This window comes from Drosophila erecta, unplaced genomic scaffold (assembly GCF_003286155.1).
Source record: "Drosophila erecta strain 14021-0224.00,06,07 unplaced genomic scaffold, DereRS2 tig00000092-arrow-pilon, whole genome shotgun sequence".
NCBI classification, from domain to species: Eukaryota; Metazoa; Arthropoda; class Insecta; order Diptera; family Drosophilidae; genus Drosophila; species Drosophila erecta.
The window spans coordinates 12962440-12985827 of NW_020825207.1; the positions used below are offsets into that span (position 1 = coordinate 12962440).

General features: G+C 45.0%; 2 protein-coding genes across 2 annotated transcripts; one reads left to right on the forward strand and one right to left on the reverse strand.

Moving 5' to 3' along the window:
- Positions 1 to 659: 659 nt before the first annotated feature.
- LOC113564250 lies at positions 660 to 1789 on the forward strand. The gene has a single exon (XM_026980101.1). The coding sequence runs from the start codon at positions 1108 to 1110 to the stop codon at positions 1348 to 1350; it is 243 nt and encodes an 80-aa protein (XP_026835902.1). The 5' UTR covers positions 660 to 1107; the 3' UTR covers positions 1351 to 1789.
- Positions 1790 to 11286: 9497 nt separating this feature from the next.
- Positions 11287 to 17777, reverse strand: LOC6547522 (toll-like receptor 7). The gene has a single exon (XM_001974822.3). It carries the CDS (start codon positions 17361 to 17363, stop codon positions 13014 to 13016), a length of 4350 nt encoding a protein of 1449 aa, XP_001974858.1. The 5' UTR covers positions 17364 to 17777; the 3' UTR covers positions 11287 to 13013.
- Positions 17778 to 23388: the final 5611 nt, after the last annotated feature.

Below are 23388 nucleotides of genomic sequence, written 5' to 3' on the forward strand. Positions count from 1 at the left end.
TTCCGCCGAGGCGCAACCTTGAAATTAAATATAATTATGAAAAGGCATTCCCATTCAGGGGCCCATCGAATGATATTTCATATAGTTAGGCCCGGCGACGTGCCTCAAATGGAAAATAATTTAGGATGCCGGCGCACGCACACTTCAAAAATAAAAATCCGAGCGCCGAATCAATAATAAAACCACCGACCAGCCCCGCCCCCTTCCTCCGAACCAGCCCACGGATTTCAAGTCAACCAGGCAACAACCTTTATTTATTTATTTTTTCCCCTGCTTTGTGTTTTTGCCCAGGCAATTATAATTAACTTCGCGGCGAGTTTTGATTTCTTCTGGTTTTTTATATTCCCTTTTTTATTTGCCTCTTCGCTGAGCCCATGGGCTGATAATTTTGTTCGCACCTGATCGCGTTACTCAAAGATCAGGTTTGGTCACCCTCACGTTACACAGCGAGAAAAAGTAGGTCAATTAACTTTTCAAAAGCGGCTTAAATGCTGGGACTCCAGCAAAAGTGATGCCCAAATCGGTTCAGTATTTATATCAAAAACTCTGTGTATCAACATTCTGAAGATATTTGGCCAGTGTAATGCTTTTCTTTGGAGAGTAGCGTGTAGATCATTAACAGAGCCAGAATTCCAGACGCAGATCTAAAAATCAGTCAGCATCTGCGGTTGCTCAGTTTTGGTTAGATCTAAGGTTCTTTGGAGCCATTTTCCGAACAATGGAAACTTTCATTTGTCTTCGGCTTTTTACTTTTAAACCAGATGCAAGGAAAGTACTCCAGGTTAACTTAATAGGCTGGACTTAATGGGTTAATGAGTGCCGGCCGAGGGTAATTGGAAAACCAGTTCCAGCTCTTAACAACCGATGATCAATAATAAGTTTTGGGGCAGGGATTTGCTTAAAGTGCAGCCGAGCTGGAGAACCTAATCCCAGCGGACTTGGGCTTCTTCCATAAAAGTGAAGCGAAAAGGGTTAACCTTTAAAATTTACAATGTCCCACGGTCGCCGTTTTTATGACAAGGGCGGCCCACAAAAATGAAAGCTGTGAAATAAAACGAAAAGAAAAGCCGAAAACAGCGATACAGAACAAGAACAAACGGAGAAGGGATGGCTCCAAATGAAAATAAAACACAAACAGAATCTGGCAGCGAGCGAGGAAAATGGAAATGGCAGGAAAATTCAAATCACAAACTCGGTATTTATTTGCGAAGCGTAAATGATTACCACTTAAAATGTGCTCGACTGCCACCTAAAAACCAATTGTTGGAAAAAGCACAACCAACCGAGTTTCTGGGCGGCGCTGGGTGGCCGCAGTGGGCGACTCCAAGGACACGGCAGCAGAAGGAGTAAAAGGACCAAAGGCAACATATGTTTTTTATGCCTGAGCTGTCTAAGTGGATACGGGCGGAACGGAACGAGTGCTCGGTTGGAAAAGCCAGGGGGATGGAGGAGGATGGGAGGATGGGGCTCCTTGCCGGGCGAGAAAACTGCGGGACAGCTGCCAGAGCTTGTTAGAATCTCCCAAAGGGGGGAATTCCCTGGCAAAGCGAAATATGGAATTCATTAAACGATTCGTTATATATAGAATAAATTGGATTGGAAAAGCAAATACCCTAAACAAAGGCGGAGCAGAACTTGTTAAGCCGAGAAAGTGGTGCATTTATTGTGTGATTTATTGGACTTAAGAACTAGCTGGCGTTAGTCAACTACTGTGAGTTTAAGAAATCTTCGTTATCAAAATTGCACAATTATGGATGTATAAGTACACTTCTTAGGAAACAGAAAAGTTTGTATATGAGTTTGGACATCGCTAAAATTTAAATGTTATTACACAGCTTACAAAGTGCTTTTGCATTCGATCATTTAACCATAAATATCAGTACCCAGTTTATACTTATCCATTGTCACCATAACTTCTAGTACACTTTAAGACTCCACGTGAACGAAAGAGAGAGTGGATATGTTTTAGAAAAAGACAGTACAGACAAAACAAATATGTTAATGTATCTTACACCCAGCGACACGTATTGGTTTCACTCTGCAATCGTTAGATGGCATATATGAGTGAGTTATTCCAAAGGGGTGGCAGCTTTTCCGAGCTTTTCCGGGGAGCGGTGGGGGCTACAACAAATGGGCGGCCTGTGCCGGCGTCGCCTTTTTCCTGCCTTTTTATGGTCGTCACGGACCGCCCGCAGGACGAAAAAAGGATTCGCATTCCACCCACTTTGCTGCACGCCCTGCTCGCACATTATTTTGCCACTTCTTCAGCTGAATTTGAATTAGATTTGTGCAGCAGCGTCTGGCGCGCGTCTTGGCATCGTGTAAAATAATATATTTATTTTTATTTGCCACACGCACACACCCACACACCCACAAGCACCCACACAGAAGGAGACAGACAGAGAAAGTCCCAAACGCCGGGTCACAGAAAAAGTGTTTTGTTTTCCTTTCAATTTGTATTTTTATTATTTTCATTTGTATTATTTTTGTGTGCTCATGAATAAAAAAGGAGTAGGAAGCGACAGCGATAGATGGCCCCAAATTGTATGGCTTAGCCCTTTTGTGTGTTTCCCGCCTGGCCCCAAGAAAAAGTTAACAAATTTTCGCATGAATATTTCGCCCTCTTCAGCTCCAAGGGGTGACCAGCGCTCTGAGCCAGGACGAGAAGCGACCCTCGATGGCTTGGATCCATCCTGCCCCGAACCCATGTTCCGGGCAATGTTGACATTGTTTGCTGCTGACAGCCAAGTTTTGAGGAATTTGCTTTTAATGGACAGGCCAGACAGCGGCATACAAAATACAGAAACGAGTGGAGAACTTGGGCGTGAACTTGCCATTTAAATAAAGCGGCGGCAGCGGAAGTCTATTGATTTTCTGATGTCCGCTGACTTGGCTTAAAGCCAGCGACGGCCGGCTTTAATCAAAATATTTAGTTAAATGGCCGGCTGGACCAAATTACTGAATTACTTCATCAGCGCTAACAACTCAGGTCGCTTGGGTCGGCGACCATCAAAGGCGGTCTCTGGATCAGTGGAACAGATCCGGATCAGATCGGCGGCGGTTCAAAGTTCTCGGAGGCGGCAACTTTCCAATTTTCACCGTGTTACCTAATTTTAATTGTCATGCCACCTGATGGCCATGATGAGGCATCAAACTCATTCTCAGCCTCCTACGGCGGCTACCTGCTTCATCTTTTGAGCCTGCCTCATTGTTTATTTTGCCGTTTTTTTTTTTTCCTTATTTTATTTCATTTCAGTGACCTTTGTTGCATTGATTCAAACTACTTATGAGCGGCGATTTCCTCCTACCGCTGCGCTTTTGTGGCTTGTCGCTTGTCTCGTTCCGATAATTCCCAGAATTTAATTGCCCATTTCTTGTGTGAATTGTCTGGCTACCAGAAGAAAGGTGCACAGCCTTCTGAGCTCTTCGCAAATGGCCCACAGAGTTTTTGTTTTGGTTTTACGGCCGATCAGCCAAAACAATGGCTCGGAAATTGCAAGAAATTATGGCTATATTGCATCTGTGGTAGTATTTCGGTTGTAGTTTTTTTTGTGGTCGAGAAGTGATTCATGAGTTTGGCAACAATAGACTGAGGAATGCCATTTTTGCCGTTTGTGTAAGTCCGATAGGTAAACAAATATCTTGTACAGATGCAAAACAAATTTAACAGAGCATTGTGGAATTTTGCGCTCCATTGGCTTATTTGTCCAACCCCCACAATTAGAAGAAAAATTAAAATTTTCAAGAAATTCTCTAGGTGCCATTGTAAGCCCTAAATCACATATTAATAGCTGAAATATAATATGTATTATACTATAATGCCACTTTTTGCCACCTCTTTTATATATTTAGAAAACATGCCGGAAGGGGTAATTTCAGTGGTGGCCTTAGACCCTTTAAGGGCCATATGTGCGTTCAAATCTGTTGGCTAATAGAGTTCCTGGGCCAGGGCCATAAACTGTCAAACATTTACTTTCGCTTCCTCCATCGAAGTGGCAGTCTTAACCCCTAGATGCCGATGCATGCTGGCAATGCGAGTCGTAAAACCTGGGCTAAGTTCAGTACCTTTTTAGTTGTTTGCACCTTGCGTTGGATGGAGGGCCTACATATCAGGACCCTGGAGACCAGGTCGGTTGCTATTAGCAGTACATTTCATACATTTTGTAGTGCACATAAAATGCTCCCTTTGCTGGCTGTTTTTGTGTAAACTGTTGACAGACCGCGCCACAGACGCCAGGGGTTAAGGGAAAGTGGGCGGGGTGCTAAGCAAATGAGCTGCAGTCGTAAAAAAGACAATTGAGCTCATATATTCTACACGTTGGCCTGCGTTGACAGATCGTAAAAAGCCGTCAACTGAAAACTCCGCACCGCACCGCACCGCCTCGATGCCAAAGACTCCCACATAAATATCAAGATCCGAGACCGAGAGGCATCGTAAAAAACGCCATCAGATACCAGATACACTCCGCACTGGAGGACAACCTAAACAAAAAAAAAAGAACAGAAAAAGGGCGAAATGGGGCACCCAGAACTCTGCCAACAACCATGGTCATAATGAAGAAAACCGAAATTGATTAATCTCATTAATAAAATGCCAACCTGCATGGTCCGTGCAATCAACGGCTCTACTTTGAGATCCCTTAAAGTTGAGACAATAAAAAACGCAATCGTAAAATATGGAAAAATTCTATGCAGTCCGCTGCATCCAGAGTTAATGCATTTTATGGCCAAGCTTTTGGTTAATTTCCCCCATGAAAGGGGGTTCAACTGTCACCGGGCATAAATTTTAATAAAAAACCCAAACTGAACTGAAATTTTCATAATTTCTGGTTTTCCTTTTCAGACCGTTTTTTATTTTTATTGCGCAATAGCTAATTAAAATTTCAATACTAAAATGTTTGCTCATTACGAGCGCTCTTATCAGTGCCTCCCCATCACCATCATCATCAAAATCATCCAGCGGGCCTGTTAAACTCAAACATTTTCCCAACTTTGACTCACAAATGAGGCTGCCAAGTTCGATGATAGGGAAAAGGGAGGGGTCTTTTAAAGCAGGGCAGGTGTATTTTGTCCCAGTGTAAGGGCAAACAAATATCTTGCATTTCGGCGTGTTTAACTAAAATAAGCGAATATAATGCACATTATACTAAATTAGATATGTGCGTAGATAGCAGCACAACAAAACTGCTTCATTTGCTGATCAAGGTGAAGTGATTTAATTAATTGCAGCTGCTCCGTAAGCCAAATCAGTCGAAATAGTCTGGTATTATGCGGGTCTTAGATATCATTGCTGATATACGAAATTCCAAGGCAGAGAGTTGGGGAATATTAATTGTTCCACATTGCTCAAGTCTGCAGTCAAGGTTCACGGCAAATGAAAGACAGTTTGATAGAAAGTGAAGGGAATTTATGCACGAGATGATGACTAATATATGAAATTAACATGTATAATGTGCAAAATAGGGGAATGTAATCCCCTTTAATTACACATATGTGTGGTACTTTTGCACCTAAAATGGTTCAGCTAGCGTTTTTCTAAAGTAGATTAAAGCCAAGATTTTACAAAGGTCCAGCACCAAATTTTTTAAGTCACGGCCATCACCTATTTTTAAGTTGAAGCTAAGTTCTTAGATAAGAACGCGTCATTCCCTGGTCGTAAAAACTTCAGTCGTTTCCGCTTCGCTCCACCAAAAAGACAATAAAATTTCCCAGTTAACTGCGCTCATATTTAGTATTTAAACTTTCGAAAGCCATTTTCATTAGCTTAGTTAACCTCTATTATTAGTCCCGGCAAAACCAATGACCCGGACCGCAGACATGTAAGTCCAGCTTTGCCATTAAGAGCCCATAACCAATCGCCTGTATCTGAGCAATGTCTATGCGCATCGATGTTTGTATATACATATATCTGCCATATCAATCAATGGTCAAGTCGGTTCGCTTGCTTGGCCCCTAGATGCTTATCGGCCACTTAATAAATTTCTCTGTGGGGGAGTCTCAAGCTTCATGTTCAGCCGAATTCGTATTCGAATCCGATGATGGAGCTGCTGGAGATGGCATTTGATTTTAAACGGTTTGGCTACGCGTGCTGATTTTATAACTTTGTTGGACATATCATTTTTTATGAAATCAGAAACCGAGGGCCAGTGATTTTGGGCAAGTTCATTTGTGGCTTGAGTTGGGTCTCGGATCCCGAGTCCCGGTTCCCGATAAGATCTCACCTAACAAAAAACTAGTTTTGCCGGCGGATTTGTCATATCACTCATCCGATTTGATGCTGGCCACAGTTTTCTTCGATGGTTTTGACGGCTCCCAATGGCAAGTTCCTAAATAGCTCCCCCCTGGTAAACACGGTGTTATGCCATCGGCAATCCATGCTCCACTTTTTATGAGGCCCATAAAGTTAGTTCAGACGCACGGTGTGTGTGCCGTATAAACATTTATGGCCTTTATTTAAATAAAAATAAGCATAGTTCAACATTTCGGGCTGGAAAATGGGATTTGTGGCACGGCACATGCAAAATTAGCTCTGTGCGAGCTCTCCGCTTATAAAAACTAATTATGTGGTTATGGGTTTATGCATTTTTAATACAAACAAATATAAAGTCAGGTGGGGCGTTTAAGAGTGGCTCATAAAATGTTTGATTAGACGGGACACGTTTTGTTTCCACCATAAACCGTTTTATCGTTTAATAAAATGTATTAATAAATACTTGGGATGCACATAACGGAGCAATAGACGGGTTCAACGGAAATCGAATCAAAGTTTTATATGGCCAAAGCACGCAGTTTCTGAGCCCCCTCCATTGTGGCAGAAAAAAGCAAAAGGGTTCAGGTTCGGCAAGTTAACACTTTATAAAGTGCAGCCCCAGGGCTGGGATAAACAACATCAAAAAACGAAGAAAAAATACCAAATACAACAAAAATTTATAAAAACCCCGAAAGAAAAGTTTTTGTCCATGTAAATAGGCTGCCCCGAAATTTGAGTAAGCAAAGTAAATGAAGTAGAAACGAGCTGGGTAACAGGAGGAGGCAAAAAACACCGAGGAACTGCCCCGAAAATGTTAATTACTTCCTTGTTTATTTAAACCGAGAGTCTGAGAGGGATAGGTATATCTGCACGTGTGTACTCAAGAACTCAGCTCGTATTTGTGTACTTCAGAACGCCTCCGGCAGAAAAACTAGGATAATGAGCTGCAGTGTCGGATAATCATCTGGGCCATGGGACTATCTTTCAGGATCACACACGAACTTCAAGCTCTGAAATACCGTTTTTGAGCATTCAAAATCATTATGAAATGTTTCAAAATGCATGAAACTAGTCTGTAAGCAATTTTAGAAATTCACAATAATAATTACGAGAAAAACAAATGTTGTGGCTGAATTCCAGCTTAGCGATTAGGCAAATTAAACACAAAATAATATAAAATATTCCCCAAGCGGATGTGGGCTGCCAACTCCCTTTTACATTGCTTTTGTAGTGATTAAATAATACTCCCTCAGCGAGTGCCTCCTAATCCCATCATTATTATCCTTTCCATGAACTAAGCCTCTTGCTGCTCGTGTTGATTGCAGTCGATTACAGAGCACTTGAATGTAACTCTCCTGAGTCCTGACTCGACTTGCTTCCACTCACTTCACCCTTTGTCAGACGGCATGGTAACATGAGTCTATCATTAAACTTTAGCTGAAGTCAAACAAAATTAAGAAAGCTGTGCTATCTTCGAGTGCTCTGGGCCACTTGGAACTAAGTAAAGCGAATTAAAAAGCACACGCTCAAGTTGCCAACGCACTGTGCAGATGGAAATGTAGGAAAGCCGGCTCCTGCGATGAACATGTAAATGGAAATGGAATGGATGGAATATCGAGGGCAAGGATGTGGCACTGAAACTGGGCCAGAGGGGCAGGGTCCTTTAAGGAACACGGACATGGCTGGCCAGTCCAGCCAGTGGCCAGTGGCCAGTGGTCATCGAGCGTGTGTGCGGTCAGTGGTAAAGATTATCGATCGGTGATTCTTTTCAATTGAATTGTCTTCAATCTTATTGGTCGTGACCAAGTCATTGCTTTTTATGCCTTCTTCCCGCCCGGAGTCCTGCGTATCCCGCCGGCTTTGCTTTGTTTGCGTTTTCCTTCGCTGCAGCACCACCACCACAACCAAGTCCTTTGGCCATTGCTCACGAAATTTAATAAGCACAGGACATGTTTGGTGTCGTTGCGTGCAAGGCGTCCATCAGCCAGAAAGCAGCCTGGCTCATTAAACCGGTTTTTCCAGCTCGATTTCCCCGGCCAGCGAAGCGCCCACTTTAAAGCTCTTTAGCCCCACAGTAAGATATTGATTTTCTAGCTCCCGAGCGTCTGGGCAAGATAAATAGTTTCGGCAAGAGTATCTCATGACGAGCCATCTCAGGGAGACCAATCCTCGACAGAATCCACTACAAAAGGTGACCCTAAGCCGGGCATAATTTGTAATTGGTTTGAACCCACGGCAGGGCAGAGCAGAAAATGTAACCCAGAAACAAGAGGAGCAGGACACAAGTGTTACAGTTTTTTATTGTTGTATTGTGGAAAGACAACAAACAGAAATTAAAACACATGTGCACAGGACGCAGACAAACAAACACACAGCAACCAGAAACACATGCAAATACATACACCGCGTGTGACTCCTTTGGGGTATTTTCTTTTCGGTGGAGTAAATGAACCCAGCAAGCCAAAACAAATAATTACGCCCCAGAAAAGCAACAACAATGGGGGGAGGACACCAACCAGGATAAAGCATAAATGTCGTCTGCCGTCCTTTCAGTCCTTTCAGTCCTTTCGTCCTGGCGTTCCCTCTCTTTTTCTGACTTTCCCGCCGTGTTGAATAAATGCTGACAATGGACGTGAAATTATGACAAACTCACATGTACGAGCCAGGCAACTTGGTATGTATACATATACACATATATTTAAGGACATATCTGTGGGGCTATATATGTAAGCTGCTGGGGCAATTCATTTGTTGGCACTTGCGACATTTTCGTTTTGGCCGCATCATAGAGCTTATTATAAATACAGGCAAAAAGTTTTAGAAAAAGGTTAATTGCGTTGACTAGAGCGAGTATTCAAAGTGTGTGGCATGACTTTTCCAACGCTCTGTTGCTATAGAGCATCATGTAATAAGCTTGTAGTTTTTACATTTGTTCACAATGTGTTTAAGAACATTGCTCAATCTGGACATGCATAATTAAAAGTGACTTACGTTGTTTTTTATGCCAAAAAAAACAGTGAAATATGTGAGCTGTCCCACGCAAAAACTTCAATCATTCTCTGGCCTAAATTGATTTTCCCCGAAGTAAAAGATATAAAAGAGGAATAAAAACGCAGAGACACTTTGATTTGCAAGCTGTCAGAATGAACTTATCACCTTGGCGTCGTTGTTTATCAGCTAGAAATTGAAAATTGCCGCCTATATAGTAGGATATATATAGGTGTAAGTATATAGAAAAGCCTGACCAAGCATTTCGTTTCAATTTTCCCGTTGCTCGCACAGATTTATTTGCCTATTTCTGTGCGCTCTACCGACAAAAACGTGACGAAAAGCGTTTTCCCAGATTTCCCCCGCACACAAAAATATATATATGTACGAGTATATCTGACTGAAACCTGACATTGAGGAAATCTGAATGACTGGCCCACATTTGACATTGGCAACTTTTCCCAGGCCAAGGCAAATATTTAGCCGGACCTTTTTTATTACATTTAAATAATTTGATTGCAAGTGTAGGGTCCTGGGCATTTAAACTTGCCCCTGAGAACCGGGCCCTTTATCGGGGAAACAGTTTTCAATTCAATTTAATTCACTTTGGGCCTTCTGTGTGTGTGCGCGGGCGTCTGATACTTTTTTATTTAATTTTTTTCTGCACTCTCCTTTATTTCTTACAGCATAAAAATTTATTATCATAATAAGCGAGCAAAGGCCGATGTATCCTATACATTTTGCCACGTATGTACGAGTATGTGAGCCGGCAGCAACCCTCGATGTTTTTTACGACTGTTTTGTTTTGTTTCTGTTTCTGTTTTGATGGAAATCCGATATTTGCAACACGTATTGAATTTTGATCAGGCAATATGAAATATCTTTTTTCCAGTCTTCTGCCTATGCGTTAACTTCCTTGGAAAAACTAGAGCATTGATTTAAAGAGCTGGCTATTGATTTTACTGGAAATTCAGCAGAAAAACGCTGGGGAAAACCCTCCCCGGAGAAAATGCCACTCGACAGCAGATGCGTATCTGCAAACAATTAGGAAATTGTTAAATGAAATTTTCCAAAAATTCCTTGACTAGGGCTTCCGATTCCTCCCACCACCCCAAAACTCGCTTGCCCCAGTTTCCCCCATCATCTAGATACACATCTAGGTACACAAGTGTTGCATTGTATCTTCGCCTGGTTTGGTAATTCATTTAGTTACAAGTTGCGCCGTGCGAAAAGCTTCTTCTGTTCGAGAAAATTAAAAAACTTTGCAATTGCAGATGCAGTTGAACAGGGGTTCCCCCAATAAAACCGTTTCCCCTTTTCTTTTGATCTCCCCAACTGTATGCCAATCGAAATCGAGTGCAGTTGATACGAGAAATTGAGAGATACGGATACGGAAAACGAAGTTCCTCGATTTGTTTCACCAGTATTTACAACTCTCTGGCCCTTGAGCTCGAGTTGGCCTGGCATAAATGCCAAAAGCGTCATAGAAATCCACTCCAGTCCAGGTACGAGTGTGTTTCTGTTACCCTTCAAATGGAAACAGCCATCATTTAACCGCCAGACAGATAGACATGGAGACCGAGAGACTGGGCGACTGGGCGACTGGGAAGTCGGGGTTCCGAGGCGCTATAGATGATGATGGACCATCTGAATTGGATGGCAAAAGGGGGCTGATTTGTATGGTACTTGCGTAGCTGCGCATTTGTGTGTCGGTTTATATACATGCATATACATACACAGCATAGTGGATAGAAAAAAAAATGATTTATCACTCTGGCGGCTTGTAGCTGAGCTACGTTTGCCCGTTGACTTTGACGGGCCGCCGACCGAGAACCCCTCCTCCGCGGACGCCCCTGCAAATGCGTGAGGATTACAAAACAGCAACTCATGTGCATGATGAATTAAATTAGCAAAAGCAGCAAAAGCAGCAAAAGCAGCAAAAAGCCAGCTGGAAATGGTAGAGCGATCCCACAATCCCGCAATGCCACAAACCATTTATCGACACAGTTTTCGGTTTTTGTTTTAAAAAAGTTGTTCATTTCATTTGCATTGTTCGCTGGCGAAACAGAAAAATATCTTTGTTGTTTGTCGTAATCGTACATAGATTTTTAGATGTATATATAGAGTATATAAATAGTTGTATTCACAAAATTGAATTATCCATAGGTTATACATTATATTAGAGCTGCACTAGAACTAAACTTAGGGCCGATCGACGTATATTACAAAATGATAAAATTAAATAACAGTTTTGGGTTTCATATACTGGTACATGTGTCTTGTGTGAGGGGTTCCTTTCATTTCATGCCCCTTTTTCTAAATCTCAATAGTTTCAAACTGATTTGCTTAATTAATGACGAGTAGGCGAGTGGATGTGTGTGTGTTTGTGTGTGTGTTTGTGTGTGTATGTGTGTGTGTGCGCTGAAATAAATGCTCTTCTGTTTCGTACTTTCTATAGGCAGTTGTTAAACATTTACTCGTATAATATATGCGTAGATATATGCGTACTTGCGAGCATACATATATGTATATATATAAAGTATTCCTCATACATAGTAGTTCTTTAATATCAGTAGTTTGCTTTACTTTACACAGTCACGTACATGCAGACACGCACATTGATATATCCATGAATATATGTATGTACTATATATAATTAGCTATGCATATTGTGTATGCGCCGCGCCAGTTTGCTAAACTTTTATTACAATTATCGTTAGTTTTGGTAAGCGTAAGTGTTTAAAATGAGCTTTTCTCTTTCGGATTTTGTTGCTTCACCGCCCATCTGCATAGTATCATTATTACGATGTAGTTAACCACGGGAAAACTTGCCGGGCTCTCGGTTTGCTAGCTAATTATTTATGCTTTTTACATACAGATTACTTGACAAATGCATTTATCGATTTTACGGCTGCGGCATGCAATTTACATGTGTACTCGAATGTGATTATTGAATTATCCCCATATGGTTATGAATTCGTATCTGTAACTGTTTAAAGGTGTATCTGTATCTGTATCTGTGGATGTATCTGCAGCTGTGTATATCTATGTTTGGGCAGTAAATACGGTACTGAGTGCTATTTACAAATGGATGCAGGATGCTGGAGATGCGCGGATACATACATGGGTAGCTATTCCGGGTTAATGGCCATTACCAAGTCAATTATTGAACAATCAATTTGGGAATGCAAATGCAGCTCGCCCATGGAAACTCCATCTCAACTCGGCAATCTTTATACTCGAGGTTCTGGAGTCCAACTGATTAAAACCATATTAAAAAGTTATCACAAATTCCCCCCTCGGGCGATTCTCGGCTAAGCAAATGCCAGATGAAGACCAAAAGTTCGTGCTCATGTGAGGGAGAAAACTAAGTTTGGTGTGGTAAAGTTTCGAAACTTTGAAATGGCATTGTAGTAAGTAACATCCCTGCTCTCACTTTCCCCCCCTACCGCACTTAGATACACACACTTGACATGGCCGAGGCCCTCGACCGCCGGCCCACTGCATATGTATCTTGTATCTTGTATCTCGTTCCTTGGGGCTGTGTGCGCTGTGTTTGTTTAGTGCATCTAAAATGACTTTACACTGGATAAACAAAATAATATACGTTAAAATCTGGCTGGCTAGTTTCAACTTCCGCATTTCCATTTTGTTTCCCCCCTCCTTAGCTTAACTCGCACATATCTTTTAGTAATTAAAATTATGCACAGGAACCAGTCCCTAAAGAAATCACTGTCACTCTCCCAGAAAGCGGTCGGTTTTGCCCCACGCCTCCTTACACCAGATACGCCTGAACATGGGGTCCCTGCTGTTGTCCGGACACAGCTGTCGGATTTTGTGGCTGCTGCTGCTGTTGCTGCTGCTGTTGCTGCTGCTGCTGCTGCTGATGGGCGGACTGGCTCGCCTTGGAGCCCAGTGTTCCGGCCTGGGCCTGCTGCAGATGCAGCTGCTCCCGCTTGGGTCGCCAGGTCTGGGCCCTCTGGGCTGCTTCCATGGCAAGCCCACCCGGTGCACCCGGCATCATGAGCATGTGCTGCTCGTTATCCAGGGTCGAGTAGTCCGAGTCGATGCTGGAGTATATGTGCTCCGATGGCGGACGCATGCCGTGATGCTGGTAGTACTGGGCGTGCAGGTGATGGTTGCCACCTGAGCCAGATCCCGGCTGCTCTCCTCTTCTCTGCGGTCTGGGACTGGGCGTGGCCGTGGTGGCCGTGGAGTAGTTCTGTTCCGCGGGAACAGAGGCATTCACTGGCACAACTTGTGGAACAGCAGCAATGCCAACTCCATCCGCTGGACCACAGTAGGCGGGTGGCGGAGCCTGGCGATAGAGCAGCCCGGGACTGGCCGGCTGTTTCACCCGCTCGTGGTTGTGGTGGTCCAGCTCCAGCGTGTAGTTGTTGCCCCGGAATGTGGGATAGTCCACGGGCAGTGCGTAGCGCAGCTTCTCCCAGAAGTGGCGATCCGAGCGGCGGATTCGATGAACAGCTGATGTTTTCAAATAGGGCAGTAGCTCGATATCGCTCTCCGCCTCGAAGGCGACCTCGGGCTCCTCGATGATCACCAGCTTCTGAGGCCTTCCACGCAGTGCATCATGAACGGACCGTCGAAGCTCACAGCGGGCCCACTCCGTTTGAAGGAAGTTCCGGGTGAGCAGAATGACCACACGCCGGGATACCCTTGTTGCCTCCAAGAGCTGATAGTGGGTGGCATCATGGGCCAGGTCCCGGTGCTGTAGACAGACCCTCAGTGGAGGTCTTCCGGTTTCCAGCTGGGCGGCCAAGTGCTGGCACACGAACTCCGAATCCTTGGCGGAGTGCAGGAGCACGGCATCGTAGAGCTTCTCTGACTCCTCGCAACGTGGTCCGAACACTCGAACGCCGTAATGGGCAAACAGCCAGATCCTTAGGGATTCGCGGAAGGCAAAGACCATGGCGATGACCACGAGCAGGAAGAGAAGAGCCAGTGCAGCGGCCAGCAAGGGAATATACGATTCTGGAATGCCATGCTGCAGCATAGAGCCACCTGAGTAATAATCAGTGCAGGCAGCACCTGTGGCATTAAAGTCCAACTCCCTCTTCTCAAGGGATGCCGAATTCGAGCTGCTATCTTCCAGTGCAGCACTTCCACTACCCGAACTTGCTGCCATGCAGTAGATATCCTGGGCATCCTGGACAATCAGCGCATTATCGGCCACATACGAGGTGAGCGCCTGCAAGAACTGACATCTGCAGCTCCATTGGTTCCTGCCCAAGCTGATGGATTTTAATCTGGTGCCGAAATGGGTTGCGTGCATCTGCCAAATGGGGAGAGTAACCAGACGGTTGCCATCAATGCGGATTAGCTCCAAGGCGGCCAAAGGTGCCAGAGTGGCGTTTTCAATGGTTGTCAATTGGTTATTCTGCAGATACAGCTCCCTCAATGCGGAAAGCTGCTCGAACTCGTAGCCATGCAGGGTGCGCAGCTTATTATCGGCCAGATGGAGCAACTGCAGCGAGGCCAGGCTGGCAAAGGTGCGATTCTGTATACCCGCCACCTGGCTGCCATTCACGTAGAGAGCTCGCAGATTCTTGCGCCCGATAAATGCATGATTCTTCAGCACAGGGAAGTTGTTTCCATCCAGGTACACCACACTGGAGTCCATGGGAACGCGCCGTGGCAGCTCCGTGGTCTGCTGGCCGCCACAGTCGACCACATTGGTGGACCAGATCTGGTCGTGGTAGCAGGTGCAATTACTCGGACACGTCATCTCGCAGTCACAGGCATCAAAGTCACAGCAGTGACATAAAGCGAAGCAATGCGACTCGTAGCGGCAGAGGAAGTCCTGCGGACGCAGGCCACTCAAAGGACGCACTGCAGCACCACGGGCGTGAGGCATCACGCACTCAATGTTGGCCATATCCATCACCCTCGGATGCTGACGGGTGGTCAAGTTGTTAATCCTCTGCAGCCAGTCCATGGTGCAGTCGCACTCGAATGGATTACCGCCCAGGTAAAACTCGGGCAACGGCTTGGGCGCCACCACTGGAGCCACTCGCAACTGTTGCAACTGCAGTTTACTCAGCTGATTGGCGTACAAATCGACTCGGGCCAGATTTGCCTTATCCACAAAGGCATTGGGCTGCACATTTCCAATGAGATTGTTGTTGATGAACAGCAGCTCAATTGTGTTTGGAATTGACATTGGTCCAATTTCTGTGATGCGATTGTGTGAGGCATCCAGCGTTTTTACTCGAATCTCCTCCTGAAGCTTGTAGTAGTTACCCAGGGCCTCGATATAGTTTCCATGGATATCCAGCCATTTCAGGTTCGATGGGATGAACGCGTAATCGAACCACACCAAGTGGTTCTCGGAAAGATTTAACCACAGCAGGGAAACCAGGGTAGCGAAAACTCCATTTATGTCCGCGAGGAAGTTCCTGTCTAGGCGAATGGCCTCCAACTCGAAGTTCTTGTCGAAGGATCCCCGCTCGATGCTCTGGATGCGGTTCTTGGCCAAGTTCAAAACACTCAGCCTGGGCAGATCCTGGAACATGCCCACTGTGATATTGCCAATCTGGTTGTCTATCAACCGCAGACCCGTCAGCTGGTGAAGATTCTTGAAGCTCTGGTTGTCGAAGGTACGGATTTGATTCTCGCCCAGGTCAAGAGTGCGCAACATGGCCAAATCCTGCAGGGCACGGGGCACCTCATTCAGCTGGTTAGAGCTCAGGTCCAGCTCCTTCAAGTCCGAGCAGTTCTTGAACACAGCAGGCTCCACCACGCTAATGAGATTATTGTTGAGCGTCAACTTGGACAGTACATACAACCCATTGAATAGTTTATCGTCCAGGGTGTGCAGCCGATTCTCGGCCAGGTTGAGGGTGTGCAGATTGTACAACGGCAGGAAGGCATTATCCTCGATGTGGCCAATGGAGTTGTTCCGCAAATTTAGGATCTGCAGGAAGTATAGCTCCTTGAAAGTGCGGTAATCAATGCGAGTCAAGGCATTATGGGCCAGATTCAGCACAATAAGTCGAATGAGGCCGGCAAAGGTGGTGTTATCCACGTGATTGGAGGTCAGCTGGTTACCGGATAAGTCCACCACCAAAAGTTGCTCCAGGCGATGAAACAGTCCCTTGGGCAGCTCGTAGAGCTCGTTCTGCTGCAGGTGGATCTCCCGAAGTTCCTTGGAGCCAGCAAACAGCCCCTCCGGAAGTGTTTCCAAGTGGTTATTACTCAGATTGACTATTCTCAGAGAAGCTAATCCGGCTAGCGCCTCGCCAGAGAGTTCCGATAGATTATTGTACGCAAGATTCAGGTGCTGCAATCTCCGTAGCCGGGAAATTCCCCAGCTTTCGCTGATGGATCTCAACTCATTGTGACTGGCGTCCAGGATCTGCAGCTCACTGCCAGCACTTCCGGAACCCGCGCCGCAGTTCATGTCTGCGAATCCCAGCTGCTCTGCAGTGCGAATGCGATTGCGGGTGAGATTGAGCACCTGGAGATTGCCCACCGGACAGAGGAAGCCGGAGGGCAGCTGTCGCAGATTGTTGTCTCCCAGATCCAAATCGGTGAGCTGTTTCAAACCACCGAGCGAGTCGGGAAAGAGCTCCAGGGTCCTCGTGGGGCCCCATTCGCTGTTGTGAGTGCTCAAGCGCAGGGATTTCAGAGTGGCCAATCCCTCGAAGGCATTGTTGGGCAACTGGAGCAGCTTGCACGAGTCCAGACGCAGCGCCTCCAGGGTCTGCAATCTGGCGAACACTGCCACTGGCAGTGACGATTCGAAGAGGTACAGCTCGCTGCACTGAATAGTCAGCTGGCTGCTGCCATCGGCGCCCTGGAGATCCAGACCTGGCTGTCGCTCAATGAGACGCAGGGCGCAGTGCACCGAACTGGTGCCGTTGTAGGACCACGAGCACTGGTTGGCCGGACCGCTGTGCTGCGAGGGATTGGCCGGCACCGGCGAGGCGGCCGGCACATTGGACAGCAGCGAGGAGTAGTCGCCGGATAGCGATACCGTGGCAGCGGCTCCTGTTCCGGCGCCCAACATCGCGCTGACACTGGATTCGCTCTCCTTGGGCGCCAGGGCGGACTCGGCCGCGAGACTCCAGGAGAAGCCGAGCAGGAGCAGCAGGATTGCCGCCATGGTTGTGGGTTTTGTGCTTGGGGGCCTGGGTATCTGTATCTTGCAGATACCTTAAAGGGGTATGCTTCGCGTGGTTTTTGTGTGGATTTTTCACTCTTGGTCAATTGACATTTTTCCTGGCCACTGTTTCACTAAGCGCACATTTAAACTGCGTGTATTTCGATTTCGATTTTTTCACCTTCAGCGCATTCGTTTAATTTCTCTTTCACTTGTTCTGATGGCTGTTTCTCTTATTTTCTCCAATATTCTTATTTGGTTAACTCTGCGATTTTCGAATTGAAGTGTGCGTGGCCCACACGTCCGAACCGTACGGCACTCGCACTCGAACTGTTTTCAGGTTTGCCACAAACTGACGGCTGAGTCTCGAGTTGCCGCTTCGACGGATGGCAAAGTATCTCGCAGATACGAATGATTCCGCCGAGCAATGGCGCATGAGCGCAGAAAAAGAGAGCAATTTTAGTAACATTTACCGCCGCTGCTATGCGTAATGGCGCCACTGTTCTTGAGAGAGGCTAAGAAATGAGAGAGTTTTCTCTCGTTTGAGTGAAAGAGATTCTTTGAGTCAAGTTGCTGTTTGAATTTGTGAATCAAACGTAAACATTGACCAAGAGCAAATAGGAACTTGAAATTCAATAGGGAATAAAATTGCTATTGTCAATAGGTAGTAATCACATAAGTCAACAATTATAGCAATATTAATTAATATTTTTATCAGGGGCTTGTTGACAGGGCATGCCGATGATGCAAAGATTAAAAAACGATGTCTTAATTTCCTGCAATAATAATTATAGGACACAACTGACTTTAAATAAAAGCGCCCATATGCCTTTATTTAAATTTATGACGACTAGTCTGATCCATTGCAATAAAAACGCCTGGTTTAAGTTGCATATGTATCTTAAATGAAAATGAGTTTGGGGACATGTTTTATCGCTTCATTTATATCTAAAGTTTTTTATTTAAGAAATATTTTTGTTCCATCGAGTCAAGAAGAATTTAAAACTATTAACAGAACATCCAAACTCCAGACTCCTCGCTCTCACTCTGAAACACATTCATTCATCTCGTATCCGTATCTCGCATCTGAAAACTCTCCCTGCTCTCTTTTACTCAATAGTTTAAGCAGAGACTCTCATCGAACTGCCCCTCCCTTCGGATACCCCCTCAATCCAGGGAGATTGTTATTGTTACCATTAACTCATACGCGCCGCATGCATATCCGTCGGATACTTTTTCTGCTTCCCAGAGCTCTGCATCTCGGCATCTTGTAATTGCCGCAGCTGCAGCTGATAATCAAGCGGCATGCCATTTTGTCAACGCCAAAAGATGTTTAACACATTGCCCCGAACTCTGCACTAGATGAATATCCACTATCCGAAAGATACAAGCAACGCACTACGATGCGTATCTATTTATAATACCCGATTGTTTGAAGTAGACTGCAGTTTTTGTTTAGACAATTCAGAATACTTACGAGCTACATAGATGGCCAAGGCCGCCTGGAGAAGAGAAGTTCTCGAGTGGCGAGTGAATCATTTGCCACCTCTGGAGTTGCGTACGCAAAATGTAATATTTATGAATACTGCTGCTGCTGCCCCATACCAACCATAAAACATTCTTTTCGGAGGCCATCTCTCTAACCAAAAGTGGAACTTTTGTTGTTTGTATGTGAAAGGAAGTTTCTCTAATGCATTTATTATTCATAAGAACTTTTTCATTAGAAGGCTGGGGCGGCACATGAGCACTGGCGGCGAAACAAATGTCCAGGCGGCAAATCCCCCCAGTTCGGCCAAAATCCCACCCCCAATATCTTAAGGTCCAGCCTCAGTGACAAAGAGGGCGCATGTAACTATGTTAGTACCTTTGACTTGAGCTCCGACTTGACTCCCTGCTAAGATACAGCACACAGCATTGGCATTGTTTTTCGAGGTGTCGAAAACTTGTTCAACTTGTTTTCATTTTACTATTTTTGCACATCTCCGCAGCTGAGTGTGAAAATGCTGGGAAGCTTTTGTGTGTGTGAGTGGCTTCCTGAAATGCTGCAGGACACTTATTTATCGACCAAGGAGTGAGTTCTGTACTTACAGGGATATTAACTCGGCCCGGAGTAGGAAAGTAACTCGGGAAGGGAAGGGATATTGCTGAGCGTTAGGCCAACAATGTATCTTAAGATATGATTACATTGCATTTGAATCACAACTGTTTGCTCGGGGCGATAAATATACAAATGCATCGAAGGAAAAGAATCTCTAAAGTGGCAATACCGAGAAGAATGTATGCAATGCAGTAGTGGCAGGTAAGTTTATTATTAATTTGTGATTTAATATAACAACAATTTGCGGACCATGAGCAAGAGCATTGAGGTCTGTAAGCCAAGGCTACTGGCCTGTTAATTAACGCTTTCATTCTCCCCTTCCAAATGTGATAGTGCAGTACAACGAGACAAAGACATTTCTTTTATTTCTCATTATTGCGGGTTATCATGGAGCTCTGTAGTTCGTACTGCAGCTTATCTGCGACGATGCCACCACGAAGTCATGTATCTCCCCATATGTCTTAATGTTTGGGGCAATGTTCGGAATGTATTTATAATATTTATGCCTGCACGCAGGCCAGGGGTTATCTGGCTGATATCGCTCCGTTTCGAATATTTCGATTTATAGTGCACAGTTATGACATTTAAATATGCATTAAATTGCGTGATAAATTGTCAGCCGACTGCTGGAAGTGCAGTCGCTGATGTATGCATAAATAATTAGAGAGCGACAATAAAATGAGTTGGCAAAGTTTAATTACTAAAGTGCGACGAGCAGGGCACAACTTTTCGATTAGTGGCTCCGGACCCGGACCCGGACAAAGTCGATTTCCATGGACCAGTCCTATTATCAGACGCCGGCTCCAATGCAGGGCCAGTCAATGGGGAAATTCGTAGTTTGGCATGGGGAATGAGAGATGGCAATCCCGAACAAATTGTGAAATGGCAAATGCCGCACAGACCGATATAAAATATGCCGGCTGGACACAGGATTGCTGGCCAAAAACCGAACTAAAAACAAATTTTCTGGTGCCGCAGCAGCAGCTGAAATTGACAGACGGAGCGACGGACCGGGTGAGGAGGATTCCGATTCCGATTCCGATTCCGATTCAGATTTTGGGGGTATGGAATCGAAGCGGTTACCGCACAGTGGAACAGCTTTGGCATTTTATTTTTTATTTTCTATCTTTTTTTTGCTGTGAACAGCTAGCCATCATGGGAACCCTATCTGCACCGAATTGATGGAGCTTTGACAAAGGAAACTCCCCTTTGTCTCCTTTTTGTTCATTAACGGGCTCGTTTTGCAGGGCAAAAATGCAGCATGAAATGCAATCGCTCTGATTGATGAAATTCTCCAAATTGCATCTACTCGCCTTTATTGATGGCTTTTCCGTGACCAACGCAACATGACAACAAACTTTGTCCCAGCAAGTTAATCGGATCAATGTTGGCCAAATGCAGGTCGTTATTCGGCTCGTTTGCTGCCAAATTGGAATTAGAATCCAGCAGGACTTTAAAGTGTTGGTATGTTACCGGCATAATCTGGGCATATTTAAGTCGCTTGGATTCACTTACTGAAATGTAAAAACCAACTTGCAGTGAAGACCATTTGATTTAATAATTTAAGCATTCAAATTTGATGGTATGCTCATAAGTGGAATAAAACTGAATAAGCTGTCAGTCAGGATCATTCTGGGTTGCTCTCAGGTATGAGATACATGTACATCAATCCACAGAGTGCAAGTACAGCCCAGTTTTTGAAAATGACTAACATTTTTTAAGCGTAACCTAGAACCACGTCAACAAGTTCACAAACAGTGTAATATACTTTGGTTCCCCATACAAAGTATAAGTGTCGTGATACACAACTGTTTTGTTTGGGTGATAGCAGGATGCCTGGATCTTGTTGGCAGTTTCCAAGTGTGAAGACTGGGGGGCTGCCCTGTGTGGAGTCCGCTGCTCCCATGATATAAATTGCACAGCTGAGCGGGCAGCATAATCGCATGCAATTATGCCGCACACAATCACAACAGGCCAACCGGCCAACCAGCCAACCAACCAACCTACCAACCAACCAACCAGCCAGCAAGAAGTTTGCAAAACTCGCCGGGCAACTCGGCCAGCTCAACTCACGTTAAGTCAACTGGGCTGGAAGTGGCAGTGGCAGTGCCAACAAGCTGGCACTAACAGGTGAGTGGGACGGGCAGAAGATTCTGCATTGGCAGGAGAAGATTGGGAAAGGTGCTCCTCTTCCTCCTCTCGACATTCCCCCAGCAATCGGGAAGCAAACAATGCAGGCGAGCTGCACTTTTTGCTGCCTCTGTTTTGTGTGTTGCACAATCTTGTCTAACTTTGTTTAGTCATCGCCTGGCTCTGTGGCTCCTCCGGTTCAGCTTCAGGTTCTCCACCGAGCCAGTTTTCTGCCTTCTGTTGGCTTTCGTCCTCATCCTCATCCTCATCCCCATCCTGGTGCTGCCTGATTTTTGAGACCGCGTTTGCTTGGCCATATTTTGTTTCTTGTGCCGCTTCCCTTTTGCTCTCGATGATTGCAATTGGATGCACAAGCGCAGCGCCTCGTGTGCAGTTTTGATCTATTGATTGTTTCCACCCAAACAGCCCATACTTTCCTGGTTCTCCTGGCTTTCCGATTTGCGCCTCCGAATCATAGCTACCCAGGATTCGAGCGTAAGCAAATATTGCATTTTGCGTTTTCCAATTAAACTTGAACAAGTGCCGGGCAATCGAAGCCGTATTCAAAGCCTTTGTCTCCGGGGATTCCGTGCGATGACTGTGCGAATGTGAGTGGAAACAGTGTTTCCAAGTGTTAAGCGACTCTTGGCAAGGAGAATGGAAAGTGGCAACCGGAAAAGTACCAGCACAAGGTTTCAGCAACTATAGAGGATTTTTGAAAATAGACCTTTTATTTAATTTAATACCTAAACCTAATATATGGGTAACAGCCTTAAAAACATGTTATATAAAAAGTAATTTGGGTTTAAAACTTAAGCTGCAGTTAAACGAACTCATTTGGAAAAGTATTTCAGAGATACGAATTCATTGCAGTAAAAAATAGCGATGCGCATAAACAACCAGAACAACCTCCATTAAATTGTGTTCAATGAATAAAACCCCTTAAGCCAAGCAACTATTAAGGAAAAGCCAGGCAGCCAAGTTTTCCCGGGAAAGCGGCAAGTATGAGCCATATTTCTAAGAAGACCGTCGACGCAACATCCAAGCGCTGAAAATAATAGCAATTACACACGAGTGGGCCAATAAAACCGGCAACTAGATAGGAGGGATATGACCAGCCGCATTCGAATCGCATTTATGGCACCACTTTAAGAACCCTCCGAAATGGTTCTTCAATCGGCTTGGAGGGATCTGCGTTGAGGTAGGGGTTTCTGGGAGATGGAGTGTGTCAGCAATTTGGACACGTGCAAGTTTGTAGAGTCGGATGGGCTTTGGGGTTTTCATTTAGCGACTTTCTGAATGGCCGGCTGACCGCTTTCCCAAGAACTGTTACAAGGCGTCACTAAAGTAGTTTACCGTAAACACAGCCCAAAACCAAGCCATCGTTTAATAAATTACTCAGAATTTTCATGTATATAATTGTCAGTGGAATGCCGTGCACGTCCATAGCTCGTTAATTCGAAGAACTCAAAAATCATATGTGCGAGTATTTTACTCCCCTCGAGGAACAAAAGAGCATTCACTCGAACAAATGCCCAAAGGCCGAGACAATTAAAACATATATATTTTTTTGTGTTATTTCTTTCGCTGGATATTTTTTCGATGGACGCCACACGTAACCTTGGCTGCATTTTAATCATCATCTCGGTCCTCCGGGCCTGAGTTTTTGACGAATCTCAACGAGTCGGTTGCACGTGCTCGGTCTTTTCGAGCCACATCAATCAAAAATAATTTATTTGAGAGCGGGCCCAAAGCTTGGCCATCTACGATATGGCCAAGCCACGTAGAACCGCAGGTAAC